Source organism: Tachyglossus aculeatus, chromosome X1, assembly GCF_015852505.1.
Source record: "Tachyglossus aculeatus isolate mTacAcu1 chromosome X1, mTacAcu1.pri, whole genome shotgun sequence".
NCBI lineage: Eukaryota > Metazoa > Chordata > Mammalia > Monotremata > Tachyglossidae > Tachyglossus > Tachyglossus aculeatus.
In genome coordinates, this window is record NC_052101.1 from 110,040,703 (window position 1) to 110,057,417 (window position 16,715).

The 16,715-nt window shown below is 47.1% G+C and overlaps 1 protein-coding gene across 8 annotated transcripts in view; it reads right to left on the reverse strand.

Annotated features, from left to right (window-relative positions):
* RANBP3 (RAN binding protein 3) overlaps positions 1-15,902 on the reverse strand; it is a 100,081-nt gene extending 84,179 nt beyond the window's left edge. For all 8 annotated transcript variants that reach the window (XM_038771752.1, XM_038771751.1, XM_038771748.1 and 5 more), the window contains exon 1: positions 15,866-15,902. In XM_038771752.1, coding sequence (XP_038627680.1) covers positions 15,866-15,887 — 22 coding nt within the window. In that variant the 5' untranslated portion in view covers positions 15,888-15,902. The remainder of the gene's footprint in view (positions 1-15,865) is intronic.
* Positions 15,903-16,715: the final 813 nt, after the last annotated feature.

Consider the following 16,715-nt stretch of genomic DNA (forward strand, 5'->3'; position numbering starts at 1 on the left):
CAGGAAGCGCCCCCCCACCCGCCCCCCAATTAACCCAGAATAATAAATCATCCACTCCTCCACCACCTCATTCTTGTAATTACACATATATTTAAAAACTATTTATCTTATCTAAATTTTATGTTTGTCTCATACTCTCTACTAGCTGGAAAGCCCCCTTTAAGGCAAAAATCATTTCTATTCTTTAACATGCACCCAATTGCCACCCCAGGCACCCTCTGGAGATGTGCTAGTGTGAGGGTGTGCGATGACACTGGGTAGAGAAGCAGCGTGGCTCAGTGGAAAGAGCACGGGCTTGGGAGTCAGAGGTGATGGGTTCTAATCCTGGCTCCGCCACTTGTCAGCTGTGTGACTCTGGGCAAGTCACTTCACTTCTCTGTGCCTCAGTTCCCTCATCTGTAAAATGGGGATGAAGACTGTCAGCCCCACGTGGGACAACCTGATCACCCTGTAACTCCCAGCGCTTAGAACGGTGCTTGGCACACAGTAAGCGCTTAACAAATGCCATCATCATTATTATTATTCTTATTACAAGGGTGCACATGATACCATGTGGCAGTAAGCTTGAAAGAGCTAAAAGGGACAGAGACTATGAAAACTCAGGTCAGCATGGCTTGGTGGATAGATTACACGCCTGGGAGTCAGAAGGACCTGGGTTCTAATCTCGACTCCGCCACATTCCTGCTGTGTGACTTTGGGCAAGTCACTTAACTTCTCTGGGCTTCAGTTGCCTCAGCTGGTGAAATGGGGATTAAGAGTGTGAGCCCATTCTGGGACTGGGACTGTGTCCAACCTGATTAACTTGTATCTTCGCCAGCATTTACAGTGCTTGGCACATAGTAAGTGCTTAACAAGTACCATGATAATAATTATTATTATATAGCATTTATTGAGCCGTTTCTGCGTGCAGAAAATTGGACTGTGCACTTGGGAGAATCCCGAGACCCCTGCCCTCGGGGAGTTCATACAGCCTAGCAGGGGAGATAGATACTTAAATTCCTGATAGGGCACCCACCCTCCAGCAGGATCTCATAGTTTTGAAGGAAGCCAGGTGGAGAGAGTAATTTAAAACTCAGGGCTAGGAATCAGGAGATCTGGGTTTCAGTTTACAAGGATTGCAGTTTGGCAGGGGCCGAATGATTTCATCTCTCTGACAGATTCTCATTTGCAAATTGATTAGAGTATTTCCATTTATCTCCTGAAACAAGCATAAAGTATTCTGAATTACAGAGACAACTAAGACAGACTAGAGAGTGACAGGCCCAAGGCTAGTTTTGATCAAAGTTGAGGGGGGGGGGGACGGGACCCAAAACCACTTTCCTACACATATAGTTTTTAAATGGACAACTTAAACGAGAGAGCTTCTATGAACACTCAGATTATGAAGAATCTGATCTTAAAGGGTGGAGTAGGTGTTTTGCAAGACTCTTAGAGAGCTCTAGTAGCTTTAAATAGCCAAATGACGCCCTTAAAACTAAAAGTTTTAGTTTTAGAGAACCTCAATCAGGTCCTGCACCGAGGACTCCTAGCTCTGAAAAGGTTTCAGGTCGGCCCTACCTCAGCTGAAACATGGAACCTACCCGAGGCTCTTTGAAAACCTTAAAATACCGTACCGGCTCCCAGAGAATCACGGACGTGCGATGCGGCGAAGGGCCTCAAAAAGGGTCCTCACAAGTTCTCCGGGCGATTGGTGGTGTTCCCGCTCCAGCCCCACGGGGAACTTCCACCGTCCCACACCCCAGGTCGGGGAAAAAGGAGGCACCCGGGGCAAGCGGGCCTGGTGTATCACATTTTTTTTCCAAGCCTGCAGAACTATTAACTCGGCACCACAACAACATCAAGGCTTAAGCTGAAATGAACGCCTCCTCTTTAATCCTCCAACCAACTCTCAATTATCTACAGTAATAGCTACCATAACCTTGACAATTGAAATCCACAGATAACTCCCCAAACCTCATTTCAAATCACGAATTCCGGCCTCCTCCCCGACTAAATGATGGCATTTTATTAAGCGCTTACTATGTGCAAAGCACTGTTCTAAGCGCCGGGGAGGTTACAAGGTGATCAGGTGGTCCCACGGAGAGCTCACAGTCTTAATCCCCATTTTACAGATGAGGTAACTGAGGCCCAGAGAAGTGAAGTGACTTGCCCAAAGTCACACAGCTGACAGTTGGCAGAGCCGGGATTTGAACCCACGACCTCTGACTCCAAAGCCCGGGCTCTTTCCAGTGAGCCACGCTGCTTTCCCAGCTGCTTCTAAACCTGTTAAGAGCCATCTTTCGGCAGTCCAACAGAGAGTGGGGTGCAACTGGGCAACAAAATGGCCAAAAGAAAGGGAGGTGGGAATCCAGACTGGACAATCCGTCCCTGAATAATTCGGGTGATTATTCTGATGGCAACCTGTACTTCATTCATTCAATCGTATTTATTGAGTGCTTTTACTGTGTGCAGAGCACTATACTAAGCGCTTGGGAAGTACAAATTGGCGACATCCGCTTAGTACAGTGCTCTGCACACAGTAAGTGCTCAATAAAAAGGACTGCATGAATGAATGACGGGAACCTTAACCGCCCCTTCAACCCAAACGATGTTAGAAAAGCTGGAAGGAATTACTCCCTTGCTTGCCTGCAGGAAGCACTCCATTTTATTCCACAGCGGAGTAGGAAGAACACGAGAACAGCATGAAGCTTGTGGGGGGGCCAGCAACCCATCATTTGGCAGTACTGATAGCTACCACAGAAGAGAGTCACTCTGAAGATGCCTGGTGAAACAATGAATAAAACATCGACTAAAGCAACTCAAGAAAAGCAGCCTAGTGGATGAAGCCGGGAATCAGGACTCGGGTTCTCATCCTGGCTCCGCCACTTGTCTGCCCTGTGACCTTGGGCAAGTCACTTCACTTCTCTGGGCCTCAGTTCCCTCATCTGTAAAATGGGGATTAACACTGTGAGCCCCATGTGGGACAGCTTGTGTCTATCCCAGCGCTTAGTACAGTGTCCGGCACCAAGTAGGGACTTAAATACAAAAAAAAAGGGGGGGGGGGACGGGATGACAACCTACAAATGGCATAAGCCATAAAAAGTCTTTACATACATAAAAATCAATTAGCTGAATCGGAGGGGGAAAAGCATTTGAACGCATAGAAAAAAGGCTAGGCCTCTCTTTTTTCCTATAGCTTTTTCTCTAAATTGGGAAAATATACTGTCCCCACTTCACAAAACTAGAAAGATTAGTCGTATTTCTTGAGTACTTGCTGTGTGCTGGAGGACTGTGTCTGTATAATTCAATTGAGTGCCAAGGCTCTGACATTTTCAGCTGGATGGGTGGTCTGACTTCACAGCCCAAATGGCTGATTCAATCATGAACTCAAGTCCCACATTTTGCTACCTTAGAAACTATTACATTGGGGTGCCTAATTAGTTGACATCATGGCTTGGCCCTCTGCCAATCTTCTAGGTAGGAAATAGTTAAGGCAGTGAGGTTGTCCCCTACAAATTACAGAGCTCAAAAAATGTTGCCTTAATTTGTCAACTCGCTAGCATCGTATCAATCAATAGTATTTATCGAGCGCCTGCTCTGTGCAGGGCACTTTATTAAACACAAGAGAGATAGCATACATGATGTCCGGCCTCAAGGAGTTTACATTCTAGCCAAGAAGACAGACACTAAGAGAAGTTACAGGGAGGGGGAAGCAACAGAGTTTTAAAGATCTGTTCCTAAGTGCTATGATAGGGTGGTGGGAAAGACTCAGTATCCAAGTGCTTAGTGGTTATGGACTCAAATGTATCGGTGATGGAGAAGGGAAGGAAAATTGGATGGGGAGATGAGATATTAGCCAGGGAAGGCTTCCTGGAGGAAAGAAGGAAGCCCTCCAGGATTTCAGGAAGACTTTGAGGATAGGGAGAGTGATGGTCTGTTGGATATGAAGGGGGAGAGTGTTGCAAGAAAGAGAACGAGCTGTGGGCAGGGAATGTGTCTGTTTATTGTGGTACTGTACACTCCCAAGTGCTTAATACAGTGCTCTGCACACAGTAAGCGCTCAATAAATGATTGAATGAATGAAGGTGACTGTAAGAGACAGGAGAGCAAAGCACAGTGAGTTGAGGGGCACTAGAGGAGCAAAGTGTGTGGGCTACGTTGTAGTGGGAGAGGACTGAGTGAGAGGAATGAGACGGATGACTGCATTAAGGCCGACGGTGGTCAGGAGTTTCTACTTGATGCGAAGAACGGGTTATTGAAGGTTTCCGAGGAGTGGGGAGACATACACAGAATGGTTTTGGACGAAATGTTACAGGCAGCAGAATGAGGCATGTAGTGAAGAGGGGAGAGGCTGGAGGCAGAGAGTCTGGGAGGAGGCTGACACGCTAATCGAGCCAGGACGTGCCAAGTGCCTAAACCGGGGCAGTGGCAGATGGAAGGGGGTGGATTCTTCAAATACTGCTACAATCAGAAGATAGGGGTTCCAGAAATTACTATGCTAATTTGGCTGCCCTGAAAAGTTCATCAAAATTCTGATGCTACTTCTTGATGGTGTGGCTGGCTGGGTCAGAGTCGAGGGAGCCCTGTCTGATCCATTCCCCATGGCCAATGGAGTAAAGCAAGGTTCAATTTACTCTAAGCAGCCATCCTTCAGCAATTAGAGACCGGAATGGAGGTGTTAGAATATGCTCTCATACCTCTAGGAAACCCTCCCAGCTCAACAGATTTCAGTATCATCCAGAGTCCTAGAGACAGTCTTCTACGAATTATCGTATTCCTATGACTGCACTCCAAAGGCTCAGACTCAAGAAGACATGCAAAAACGATTAAAAAGACACTTCACTGAGTCAGCCGGACTCTACGGGCTAGTAAGTCTACAGAAGACTGAGGTGACGTTCCGACGTTCACAAGGGAAACCATAGATGCAACCCAAAGTTCAACTTGGAAACCCAGAGCTAAAACCTGTGACAGAATTATGTTGCCTAGGCAGCACCCTGACCAACAACACGGACACGTCGACACACAAGGAAGTACACAACTGAATCATGAAGGGAGACTGACAAACAGCGTGGTATCAAGCTCCACGCCAAATTAAAGGTCCATAGAGCTCAGCTGCAGTGTTGGCCAGCCTTCTCTACAGTTGGGAGACCTGGACCATATTTAAGTACCACATCTCGCTCTTTGAGGAGTTCCTTCAGTGTCCCTAAGAGGCTATAATCAAAATCAAATGGCAAGCCAAGATCACAGATGATGATGTTTGATGAAGAACACAGTCTTCTAACATCGAAGCCATGCTCACCTTAACCCGGCTGCAGTGGTTGAGACATGTGAAGAGAATGAGTGACAAGGGAATACCCCAACAACTGCTGTACAGAGAGCTGAAATGGGGAAACCAAAAGGAGGGCAGAGGAAACCTTTTTAGGACACAGTTAAACAAAGCCTCAAGCAATGCTGTATCCCAGCTGAAAACTGGGAGTCAATTACAGAGGGGAGACCACCATGATGCACCACGATCAAGAAGGGAGCAGCTCTCTACAAGAGAAATCTTAGTAAGGAACAAGAGAGCAACAATCGATCTACACAATTTACTAAACTCTTTATGCAGAGCACTGTATTAAGTGCTTCGGAGAGTTCAATAAAGTACATATGATCCCCATCCACAAGGAATTTACAATCTAGTGGGGGCGGGGCAGGGGGAAGAGTCATGGAGAGACATATTAAAACAAATTACAAGGAGGCAACTTAGCATAAAAATATGTACATAAGTGCTGGGGGGGCGGTGGTTGATGAGAAATCAGACAAGGAAGGCTTCCAGGGGAGGTGATTCAAATAGGGCTTTGAAGATGGGGAGAGTGGTGGGTCTGCCGGATGTGAAGTGGTACAGAATTACACACGAGGAAGGCATGAGCAGAGGGTTGACAATCAGTCACAAGCAGGAGGCACAGTATATAAATTAGCATTGAGGAGCCAAGTGTGAATTGTAGCAGGAGAAGTATGAGGATAAGGTGTGGGGTGGGGGGGAGGGAGATTTGGACATTGATGGGTGGCAGTCAATGGTATTTACTGAAAGCACAGTACTGTACTAAGCCCTTGGGAGAGCACAACAGAGCAGGTAGACATGATCCCTGCCCCTCAAAGAGTTTAGGGGAGACACACTGTAATCGATTACAAGCAAGGGAAGCACCGGGGTAGAAAGGTACGTGTGTAAGTACCGTGGGGGTGAGTTCTTAAGTGCTTAGTGGGTACTGTGAGCCCCGTGTGGGACAGGGATTGTGCCCAATCTGATTAGCTTGTATCTACCCCGGCACCTAGAACAGTGCTTGGCACACAGTAAGTGTTTAACAAATGCCATCATCATCACCATTATTATTATTTTTATTATTATAGGCTCAAGCGCATAGGTGAAGTGGCATGGGTGGGGAGATGAAAAATTATTCAAGGAAGGCTTGTTGAAAATGTGATTTTAGCAGGGCTCTGAAGATGGAGATGGGTGGTCTGTGAGATACACAGGGGGAGGGAGTCCAGGCGAGAGGGAGATTGTGAGGAAGGGGTCAACAGTGAGACGAAAGCAAGCACGATGTGTAGACTGGCACTAGGAGTGAAGTGTGAGAGTTGGGGTATGGTGGTAGAGGCGCAAGCTGATTGAGTACCTTAATTGAGGATTTTGAGGAGGGGGAAGACATGCACAGAATATTTTTGTAGAGGGGGAGGGGGAAATCAGAGGCAAGAATATGGACTGGGGAGGGGAAATACTAGACAGGGAAATTAGCAAGGAGGCTGAGGCTGCAGTGAAGTCAGGATCTGACATGTACCTGGACCAACATGGTGGCCTTTGAAAGGAACTAGACATAGATTCTAGAGATGTGGTAAAGATAGAACCAAAAGTATGTGGTACACACTGGACGTAGGGGTTCAGAGGGAGAAGTAAAGGATAATACCAGGGTTGCGAGCTCGAAAGATGGGGGAGGATACCGGTGTGGTTGACTGTGATAAGAAAGTTAAATGGAGGAGAGGGTTGAGAGGGAGGATGAGGAGTCTGGTTTCGGACACGTTGAGCTTGTGATGGCAGCGAGACAGCCACAGAGCAATATGCAGGTTAAGAATTCTATCATTCATTCACTCGTATTTACTGAGTGCTGACTGTGTGCAGAGCACTGTTCTAAGCAATTAGGAGAGTACAATGTAACAACAAACAGACAGCTTCTCTGACCATAATGAGCTTATCATCTGAGAAAGTGGAAAGGGGCGGAGATAATCTTCAGATTCTCCTCTTTTCTAAAACTTTGTATGAGGTGCAAAATTTGAGGTTGCTATGAGTAGTAATAATAATAATAAGAGTTGGGGCATTTGTTAAGAACTTACTATGTGCCAAGCACTGGGGTACATACAAGCCAATGTTGGACAGTCCCAGTCCCACATGGAGCGCACAGTCTAAGGGCGAGGGAGAATACCATTTTACAGATGAGGAAAGTCAGGCACAGAAGTTAACTAATTTGCCTAAGGTCACAGAAGGCAAGTGGCAGAGCCGGGATTAGAACTCAGGTCCTCTGACTTGCCGGCCTGTGCTCTTTCCACTAAGCTATGCCGCTTCCCTTTCAGTTTCTTGCTCCAGTTCCTGAGATGGAGGGGCCAGTGAAATAGCCAAAAGGGGATCAGTAGAAGGGTAGAAACCTTTGGCTGAAGAAAGGGCTGCCTGTTCAAGGGGGACACCTTGTCACGGGCCTCTTTCTCGCCTGTCCCGCCGTTGACCTCTGGCCCACGTCCTATCCCTGGCCTGGAATGTCCTCCCTCCTCAAATCCGTCAATCACCTTGCCCCCCTTCAGAGCCCTGCTGAAGGCTCACCTCCTCCAGGAGGCCTTCCCAGACTAAGCCCCCCTTTTCCTCAGCTCCCTCTCCCCCCATCGCCCTCACTCCCTTTGCTCTATCCCCCTCCCCACAGCACTCATGTGTATGTTCATATCTATAATCCTGTTTATATTAATGCCTGTTTACTTGTTTTGATGTGTATATATATATATATATCAGCGTGGCTCAATGGAAATTGCCCGGGCTTGGGAGTCAGAGGTCGTGGGTCCAAATCCCGGCTCCGCCACTTGCCAGCTGTGTGATGTTGGACAAGTCACTTGACTTCTCTGTGCCTCAGTTCCCTCATCTGTAAAATGGGGATTAAGACTGAGAGCCCCACGTGGGACAACGTGATCACCTTGTATCCTCCCCAGCGCTTAGAACAGTGCTTTGCATATAGTGAGCGCTTAACAAATGCCATCGTTATTATACCAGCGCTTAGAACAGTGCTTTGCACATAGTAAGCGCTTAATAAATGCCATTATATATATACAATTGTTTATTTACACTGATGCTATTGATGCCTGTTTACTTGTTTTGATGTCTGTCTCCCTGCTTCTAGACTGTGAGCCTGCTGTGGGCAGGGACTGTCTTTTTTTGTTTCTAAATTGTACTGTCTAAACACTTAGTACAGTGCTCTGCACACAGTAAGCGCTCAATACGATTGAATGAATGAACCTTACACCTTCCTAACAAGGCCCACTAGATGGTAAATAGATCTTACTGAACCCATCTGACAACTGTCTACTAAATTTGAGTGCTCCTTGTGGGCAGGGAATGCGCCTACCAACTCTGCTATCTGTACTCTACCAATCAATCAATCAATCGTATTTATTGAGCGCTTACTATGTGCAGAGCACTGTACTAAGCGCTTGGGAAGCACAAATTGGCATCACATAGAGACAGTCCCTACCCAACAGTGGGCTCACAGTCTAAAAGGGGGAGACAGAGAACAGAACCAAACATACCAACAAAATAAAATAAGTAGGATAGAAATGTACAAGTAAAATAAATAAATAAATAGATAAATAGAGTAATAAGTGCTTAATACAGTGCTCCGCACACAGTAAGTGCTCCATAAATACCACTGACTGAGTGTTGGGGAGCACCACAAATCCCAGAGCTCTTCAACGATCTGTCTCCCCTCTACCTTCTCCAATTACTCTGACAATGGGAGAGTATGTGGATGGGGGGGGTGGGGTGGGGGAGAATGGGGGAGGCCTAGCCCTAACGAAAAGTTGAGGCAAGATGCTACATACTCCCACCTGTATGTTATAATAATAATTCTCTTCCTCCCTTCAAGGCCCTACTGAGAGCTCACCTACTCCAGGAGGCCTTCCCAGACTGAGCCCCTTCCTTCCTCTCCCCCTCCTCCCCCTCTCCATCCACCCCATCTTACCTCCTTCCCTTCCCCACAGCACCTGTATATATGTATATATATTTGTACACATTTGTTACTCTATTTATTTATTTATTTATTTATTTTACTTGTACATTTCTATTCTATTTATTTTTTGTTAGTACGTTTGGTTTTGTTCTCTGTCTCCCCCTTTTAGACTGTGAGCCCACTGTTGGGTAGGGACTGTCTCTATATGTTGCCAACTTGTACTTCCCAAGCGCTTAGTACAGTGCTCTGCACACAGTAAGCGCTCAATAAATACGATTGATGATGATGATAATTACGGTACTTGTTAAGTATTTACTATGTGCCAGGTACTGTGCTAAGCACCGGGGTGGATACAAGCACATTGGGTTGGACCCAGTCCCTGTCCCACAAAGGGCTCACAGTCCTCACCCCCATTTTACAGGTGAGGTAAATGAGGCACAGAGAAGTGATTTGCCCAAGGCCACACAGCTGACAAGTGGCAGAGCCAGGATTAGAACTCGTGACCTTCCGACTCCCAGGCCAGTGCTCTATCCACTATGCCATGCTGATCCTCTATGGTGGTCACAGTCTCACGGTTCCACTCTGCTGGTTGAGAATATGGCATACAAAGATTCTGAAAGAATCGAGTTTCTCTGAGATATTCACCTAATCAGTTGCATTTACCCAACACTTCCTGCGTGCAGAGCACTGTACTAAGTGCTTGGTAGAGTATAAGAGTTGGCAGGCATGTCACAATCTAGAGGGGGTGACGGATAATATAAATAAATTACCAATATGTACAAAAGTGTCATGGGGCTGAGGGAAGGGTGACTAAAGGGTGCAAATTCAAGTGCAAGGGCGACACAGAAGGGAGTAGAAGAAGAAATGAGGGCATAGTCAAGGAAGGCCTCTTGAAGATGTGCTTTTAACACGGCTTTGAAGGTGGGGAGAGTGATGTCAACGATTCTCTGTGAAATCAGCAGGACTGCCTACTGGAAAGAGCATGGGACAGAGTCAGGAGATCTAAATTCTAAATTGAGCTCTGCTACAGGCCTGCCATGTGACCCTGGGTAAGTCACTTGACTGCTCTATGCTTTAGTTTCCTCATCCGTAAAATGGGGGTGAACTACCAGCTCTCCCACCCTCTTAGACTGTGAGCCCCAGGTGGCACAGGGTCTGTCAGATCTGATTATCATGTATTTACTCCAGAGCTTAGCGCAATAATTGACACGCTATTAAGAGCTTAATGCCATTGTAATTACTGCTATTAAGTTAAAAATCTGCAATGAAATCTCAACCCCTCACAGTCAATTTAAAAACTACTCATTTCTTAGGTTTCTCAGTCAATCAGTTTATCGAACATTTACTGTGTGCAGAGCACTGGACTAAGCACTTGGGAGAGTACAATACGACAGAGTTGGCAGGCACGTTCCCTGGCCAGCAAGAGCTTACAGTCCACAGGCGGAGACACATTAAAATAGATTAGGGGAATTAGAAGGGTATAAGAATATTTACATAAGCAAGGCAGGGCTGGGGTTTCATAGAGCTTAAGGGGTACACAACCAACTGCACAGTCAACCCAGAGAGGGGGACGATAGGGGGAATAACAGGTTTAGTCTGCGAAGGCCTCAACCCAGAGGTCTAATCTCACTTTGCACAGCTCTGCCCATGTTCAGCGCTATTAACTGCCACTGTACCTTTCATCGTGATGTTGGGTGATTCAGCCTGATCCTGGCACAGGCCAGTGGAGGAGAGGGGAGCCTCTCGCTGGCCCTTGAAAACCCTCTCCCCTTGTTTCCGGCAGTCCCAGGTGTTCATAGCACGGAAGCCCTCTCCCTTTCCTCACGAGAAGAGAGGAGGTACCCAAAAGGTCCAGGCACCATTTTTTTTTCAAACCTACTTTGCGCAGACAAGGAGCCTTAGGTAGAAAAGTGGAGCGCGATGAGGCCCAGGAGGCAGAGGGACAGGCACTCTTCCTCCCCTCCAATGGAGCAGAGGCACTTAGGACCTTGCCATTGTCTTTCCGGGAGAAGAGAGGCCTGCCAAGAGCCAGAGGCTATATCACCCTGAGGTAATTCATTATGCAAACCTCAGGACATCCTCCAAAATATGAAATGTAATGGATATTTCTTGGGAGAATGGGGTCAGAGCATATCAGGTGGTTTGTCCCAGGCCATAAAACCAGACAACAGAGTCAGAAATAGAATCCAGGAGTCCTGACTCAGTAAATTGCTTACCCGACTATATTTACGGAGACATTAGCATTCTAGGGTAGAACTTCCTCTGGTCAACTGAATAGGGATCTCAAGCAGAAACAAAAGGGAATTTAGAAATATCACCAAAAACCAAAGTAGTATTCACGCTGTCCTAACTCAAAACTGTGCGGGAAAAAAAAATCACTAAGCAAAAACAAGTTATCTACTCTAGTTGCTCCAGCAGAGATGTAGAGGATTTACTACTGAGGAGGTCTGCCGATCCAAAGTCACAGGAAAGTAAAAACACACACGGAAGTACTGTGAGGAGGAAGTGGTCCCTAGAAGGAAGGACAGGGTGTTGAGGAGTAGGGTGGGAGGGGAAAACGATTGACAAGGTAACAAGTCAAGGAACCCTGAACAGTTCACGGGTGTAGGAAGAAGATCATTTTTAAGAGACCCTGAGGGTTCAGCAGGTTTAGAATGGAGGAAGAAAATATGGAAGAGCATTGATGGGGGAGGAGGAAAGGGATGTGAGCAGACAGTAGGCAGAATACACAGCTGAGACAGGGTTAAAGTAAAAATCCCTTGAGACCACTAGCGCTGTTAAAAAGAGGAAGCTTGAGTGGGAAGTCACCCGGCCCGGGCAGAGAGAGGAGATGGAGGACCCCCCCAAAAAACAAAAAAGAAAGTGGGGTGGGGGGGAAAGAGGGCTGGGAAGGGAGAAGACAGCTAACCATGAGGAAGGGCTCCAAACGTCAAGGGAGTGAAACCCCTCCCCTCCACATAGGAATGGACAGAATCTTGCCTTTCCATTCTTCGAAGCTGGGGCTGTGTGCAACCAACCACGGTTTGTCTGGAGCTGTCAAGTATCTAAGAGCTGCCTCTTCCAAGTACTATTTAGGGATATTTTTACCGTTGGCATTTTCTTAATTTTAAATTGATTTTCATTATATTTGCACTTCATTCTCCTGCTGTGTGTGCTGTCGGACATGGGGCGGGGACCCTGCCTCGTAATTAATTATCCCAGTGCTTAGCTGAGCACCAAGCAAATTTTAGATCCCTGATAAATGTTAGTAAGTATAGCATCGATTGTATTTGCTGAGTGTTGTTACGGAGCACTGTACTATGCACTTGGGAGGGTCCAAGATAAGAGAATTGACACATTCCCTGCCCACAAGAAGCTTAAAGCCTAGAAGGACGAAGTATGGAAGGTGAGGCAGGGGAACAAGAATTATTCCCCATCAAATCCCAAGTCACTTTATAGGTCATTTTAAGACTTTACAGGTACTCCCCTGCTTTAGCAGTCAATTAACCAAGTACTTACTCTGGGCAGACCATTTTACTAAGTACAATAGAGCTAGTGGTTTCCCCATCTAGTAGTTTTCCTCTCCAGTGGGGGAGACAAGACATTGAGCGATTACGGACAGGGGGAGATGCAGCATGGGCTAAGTGGTAGAATATGGGCCTGGATTCTAGTCCTGGCTCAGCCACTTGTCTGCTGTGTGACCCTGGGCAAGTCATTTGACTTCTGTGTGCTTCGGTTACCTCATCTGTAAAATGGGGATTAATACTGTGAGCCCCACGTGGGGCATGGACTATATCCGATCTATCTTGTATCAACCCCTGTCTTTAGTGCAGTGCCTGGTACAGAGTACGCTTAACCAATACCATATTGGGGGCGGGGGGGGGGATGCGACAGAGTATAAAGTGCTGAGGGGGGAAGGAGTGGGATAAGTGCTAATGGGGTGAGAACTCAAGGGCATAGGTGACAGTGGGAGGGAGAGATAGGGTGGGGAGAGGGGAGTTCAGGCAGGGACAGATTCCTGGAAGAGAGAGGATTTCAGGAGGGTCTTGACGATGTGGGGAGTAGTCATCAGTTGGATCATCATCATCAATCGTATTTATTGAGCGCTTACTGTGTGCAGAGCACTGTACTAAGCGCTTGGGAAGTACAAGTTGGCAACATGGAGGAGAGCGGATTGGCATTAGAACAGAGTATGCAGGCTGGGTAGACCTGGAAGAGCAGCAAGGATAAGTAGGGGAGAGACAGCAGTTTGAGGGCCTTAAAGCCAACTGTCGGGAATTTCTGCTTGTCGTGGAGAGGGCTGGCCGACCAAAGGAGGGTTTTGAGGCAAGGGAGACGTGCGCAGAACAATGTTTTGGGAAAATGATCTGGGCTAGGCTGTAAGCTCCTCGTAGGCCGGGACCGCGTCTACTTTATTGAGCTCTCTCTCAAGCGCCTGGTACGGGGGCACAACACTAATGACTGATCATTAGTACAGTGCTCTGCACATAGTAAGCACTCAATAAATACGATTGATGATGATGATCGATTGGGCAGCGGGGTGAAGGCCGGACTGGAGCTGGAGAGGTCTGGACGAGCCTGACGCAGGTACGACAATGGCCAGGCCCGGCTTGGCTGGAGAGAAGGGGCAGAATCTTACGCCACGATTGTTTCCTGATAATGTGTCAATCCAAAACATGAGAGGCAGTTATCTCATGGAAACAACGTTTCAAATGGGGAAATGCATGTTACTCCCACCCACAAATCTTCATCATCACCATCAATCGTATTTATTGAGCGCTTACTGTGTGCAGAGCACTGTACTAAGCGCTTGGGAAGTCCAAATTGGCAACATATAGAGACAGTCCCTACCCAACAGTGGGCTCACAGTCTAAAAGGGGGAGACAGAGAACAAAACCAAACATACTAACAAAATCAAATAAACAGAACAGATATGTACTTACCTCCTTCCCTTCCCCACAGCACCAGTATATATGTATATATGTTTGTACATATTTATTACTCTATTTATTTATTTATTTTATTTGCACATATCTATTCTATTTATTTGATTTTGTTAGTACGCTTGGTTTTGTTCTCTGTCTCCCCCTTTTAGACTGTGAGCCCACTGTCGGGTAGGGACCGTCTCTAGATGTTGCCAACTTGGACTTCCCAAGCGCTTAGTACAGTGCTCTATATGTACTTCCCAAGTGCTTAGTCCAGTGCTCTGCACACAGTAAGCGCTCAATAAATACGATGGATGATGACTGTCTCTATATGTACTTCCCAAGCGCTTAGTCCAGTGCTCTGCACACAGTAAGCGCTCAATAAATACGATGGATGATGACTGTCTCTATATGTACTTCCCAAGCGCTTAGTCCAGTGCTCTGCACACAGTAAGCGCTCAATAAATACGGTGGATGATGATGATGTACAAGTAAAATAGAGTAATAAACATGTATAAACATATATACTGATGATGATGATGTACAAGTAAAATAAATTAATAAATATGTACAAACATATATACATATATACATACACATGTACAAACATATATACTGATGATGATGATGTACAAGTAAAATAAATAAATATGTACAAACATATATACATACAAATAATGTAACGAGGTTTTAAACCGAGTTCCCGCGGGTCTCCCTGCTGTTTTCTGAATTTTTTTTTTTTTAAGTGAGGAGAATTGGATCGAGAGGAAAGACGGGGGGCGGGGGTCCTAAGGAGTGGGGCCCACTGTTGGGTAGGGACTGTCTCTATATGTTGCCAATTTGTACTTCCCAAGCGCTTAGTCCAGTGCTCTGCACATAGTAAGCGCTCAGTAAATATGATCGATTGATTATTTATTTGATTTTGTGAGTATGTTTGGTTTTGTCCTCCGTCTCCCCCTTTTCGACTGTGAGCCCACCGTTGGGTAGGGACCGTCTCTATATGTTGCCAATTTGGACTTCCCAAGCGCTTAGTCCAGTGCTCTGCACATAGTAAGCGCTCAATAAATACGATCGATTATTTCTTTGATTTTGTGAGTATGTTTGGTTTTGTCCTCCGTCTCCCCCTTTTCGACTGTGAGCCCACTGTTGGGTAGGGACTGTCTCTATATGTACTTCCCAAGCGCTTAGTCCAGTGCTCTGCATATAGTAAGCGCTCAATAAATACGATCGATTATTTATTTGATTTTGTGAGTATGTTTGGTTTTGTCCTCTGTCTCCCCCTTTTAGACTGTGAGCCCGCTGTTGGGTAGGGACTGTCTCTAGATGTCCTTCCCAAGCGCTTAGTCCAGTGCTCTGCACATAGTAAGCGCTCAGTAAATACGATCGATGATGATGATGAGTGGGGAGGGGCGGCGAAGGGCGGGAAATGGCGCGGGGACAAGAGGGGCGGTGGCACAGGGGGCAAGTGGAATCGGGCAACGCCGGGGGCCCCCGGGCCGCGCGGGAGGAAGCCCAGTGGCGGGGGGGAGGCGGGGGCTGCAGGGCCCGCTCTCTTTGTCCGGACTGCGCGGCCCAGGCTGAGCATGAGCGAGGCAGGGGGGGCTCCCTGGAGGAGGGGATGGGGATGGGGGGGGGGCGGCTGGGACACTCACTCGTGCCCCCCCCCCCCCGCAGAGCGGGACGGCTCCTCAGGCTCCCACGCCCTTGTCCCCCCCCCCCCCCCCCCCGCGGCGGCAGAGCTACTCCTACCTTCGTTCGCCAGGTCCGCCATCTTACTTTCTTAAACCCTCCCACACAAAACGGCGCAAGCTCTTACTCCTCCGCTTTCAGTAGGGCGGCTCGCGCCGGCGCACTGACTTCAGCCCCCCCCATCAATCATATGTATTGAGCGCTTACTGTGTGCAGAGCAGTCGGCGGCTCGCGCAGGCGCACTGACTTCAGCCCCCCCATCAATCAATCAATCGTATTTATTGAGCGCTTACTATGTGCGGAGCACTGGACTAAGCGCTTGGGAAGTCCAAGTTGGCAACATATAGAGCCGGTCCCTGCCCACAGTGGGCTCGCAGTCTAAAAGGGGGAGACAGAGAACAAAACCAAACATACTAACAAAATCAAATAAATAGAATAGCTATGTACAAGTAAAATAAATAGAGTAATAAATACGTACAAACATATATACAGGTGCTGTGGGGAAGGGAAGGAGGTAAGATGGGGGATGGAGGGGGGACTAGGGGGAGAGGAAGGAAGGGGCTCAGTCTGGGAAGGCTCATATTTATTGAGCGCTTACTATGTGCAGAGCACTGGACTAAGTGCTTGGGAAGTACAAATTGGCAACATATAGAGACAGTCCCTGCCCACAGTGGGCTCACAGTCTAAAAGGGGGAGACAGAGAACTAAACCAAACATACTAACAAAATCAAATAAATAGAATAGCTATGTACAAGTAAAATAAATAGAGTAATAAATATGTACAAGCATATATACAGGTGCTGTGGGGAAGGGAAGGAGGTAAGATGGGGGATGGAGGGGGGACGAGGGGGAGAGGAAGGAAGGGGCTCAGTCTGGGAAGGCTCATATTTATTGAGCGCTTACTATGTGC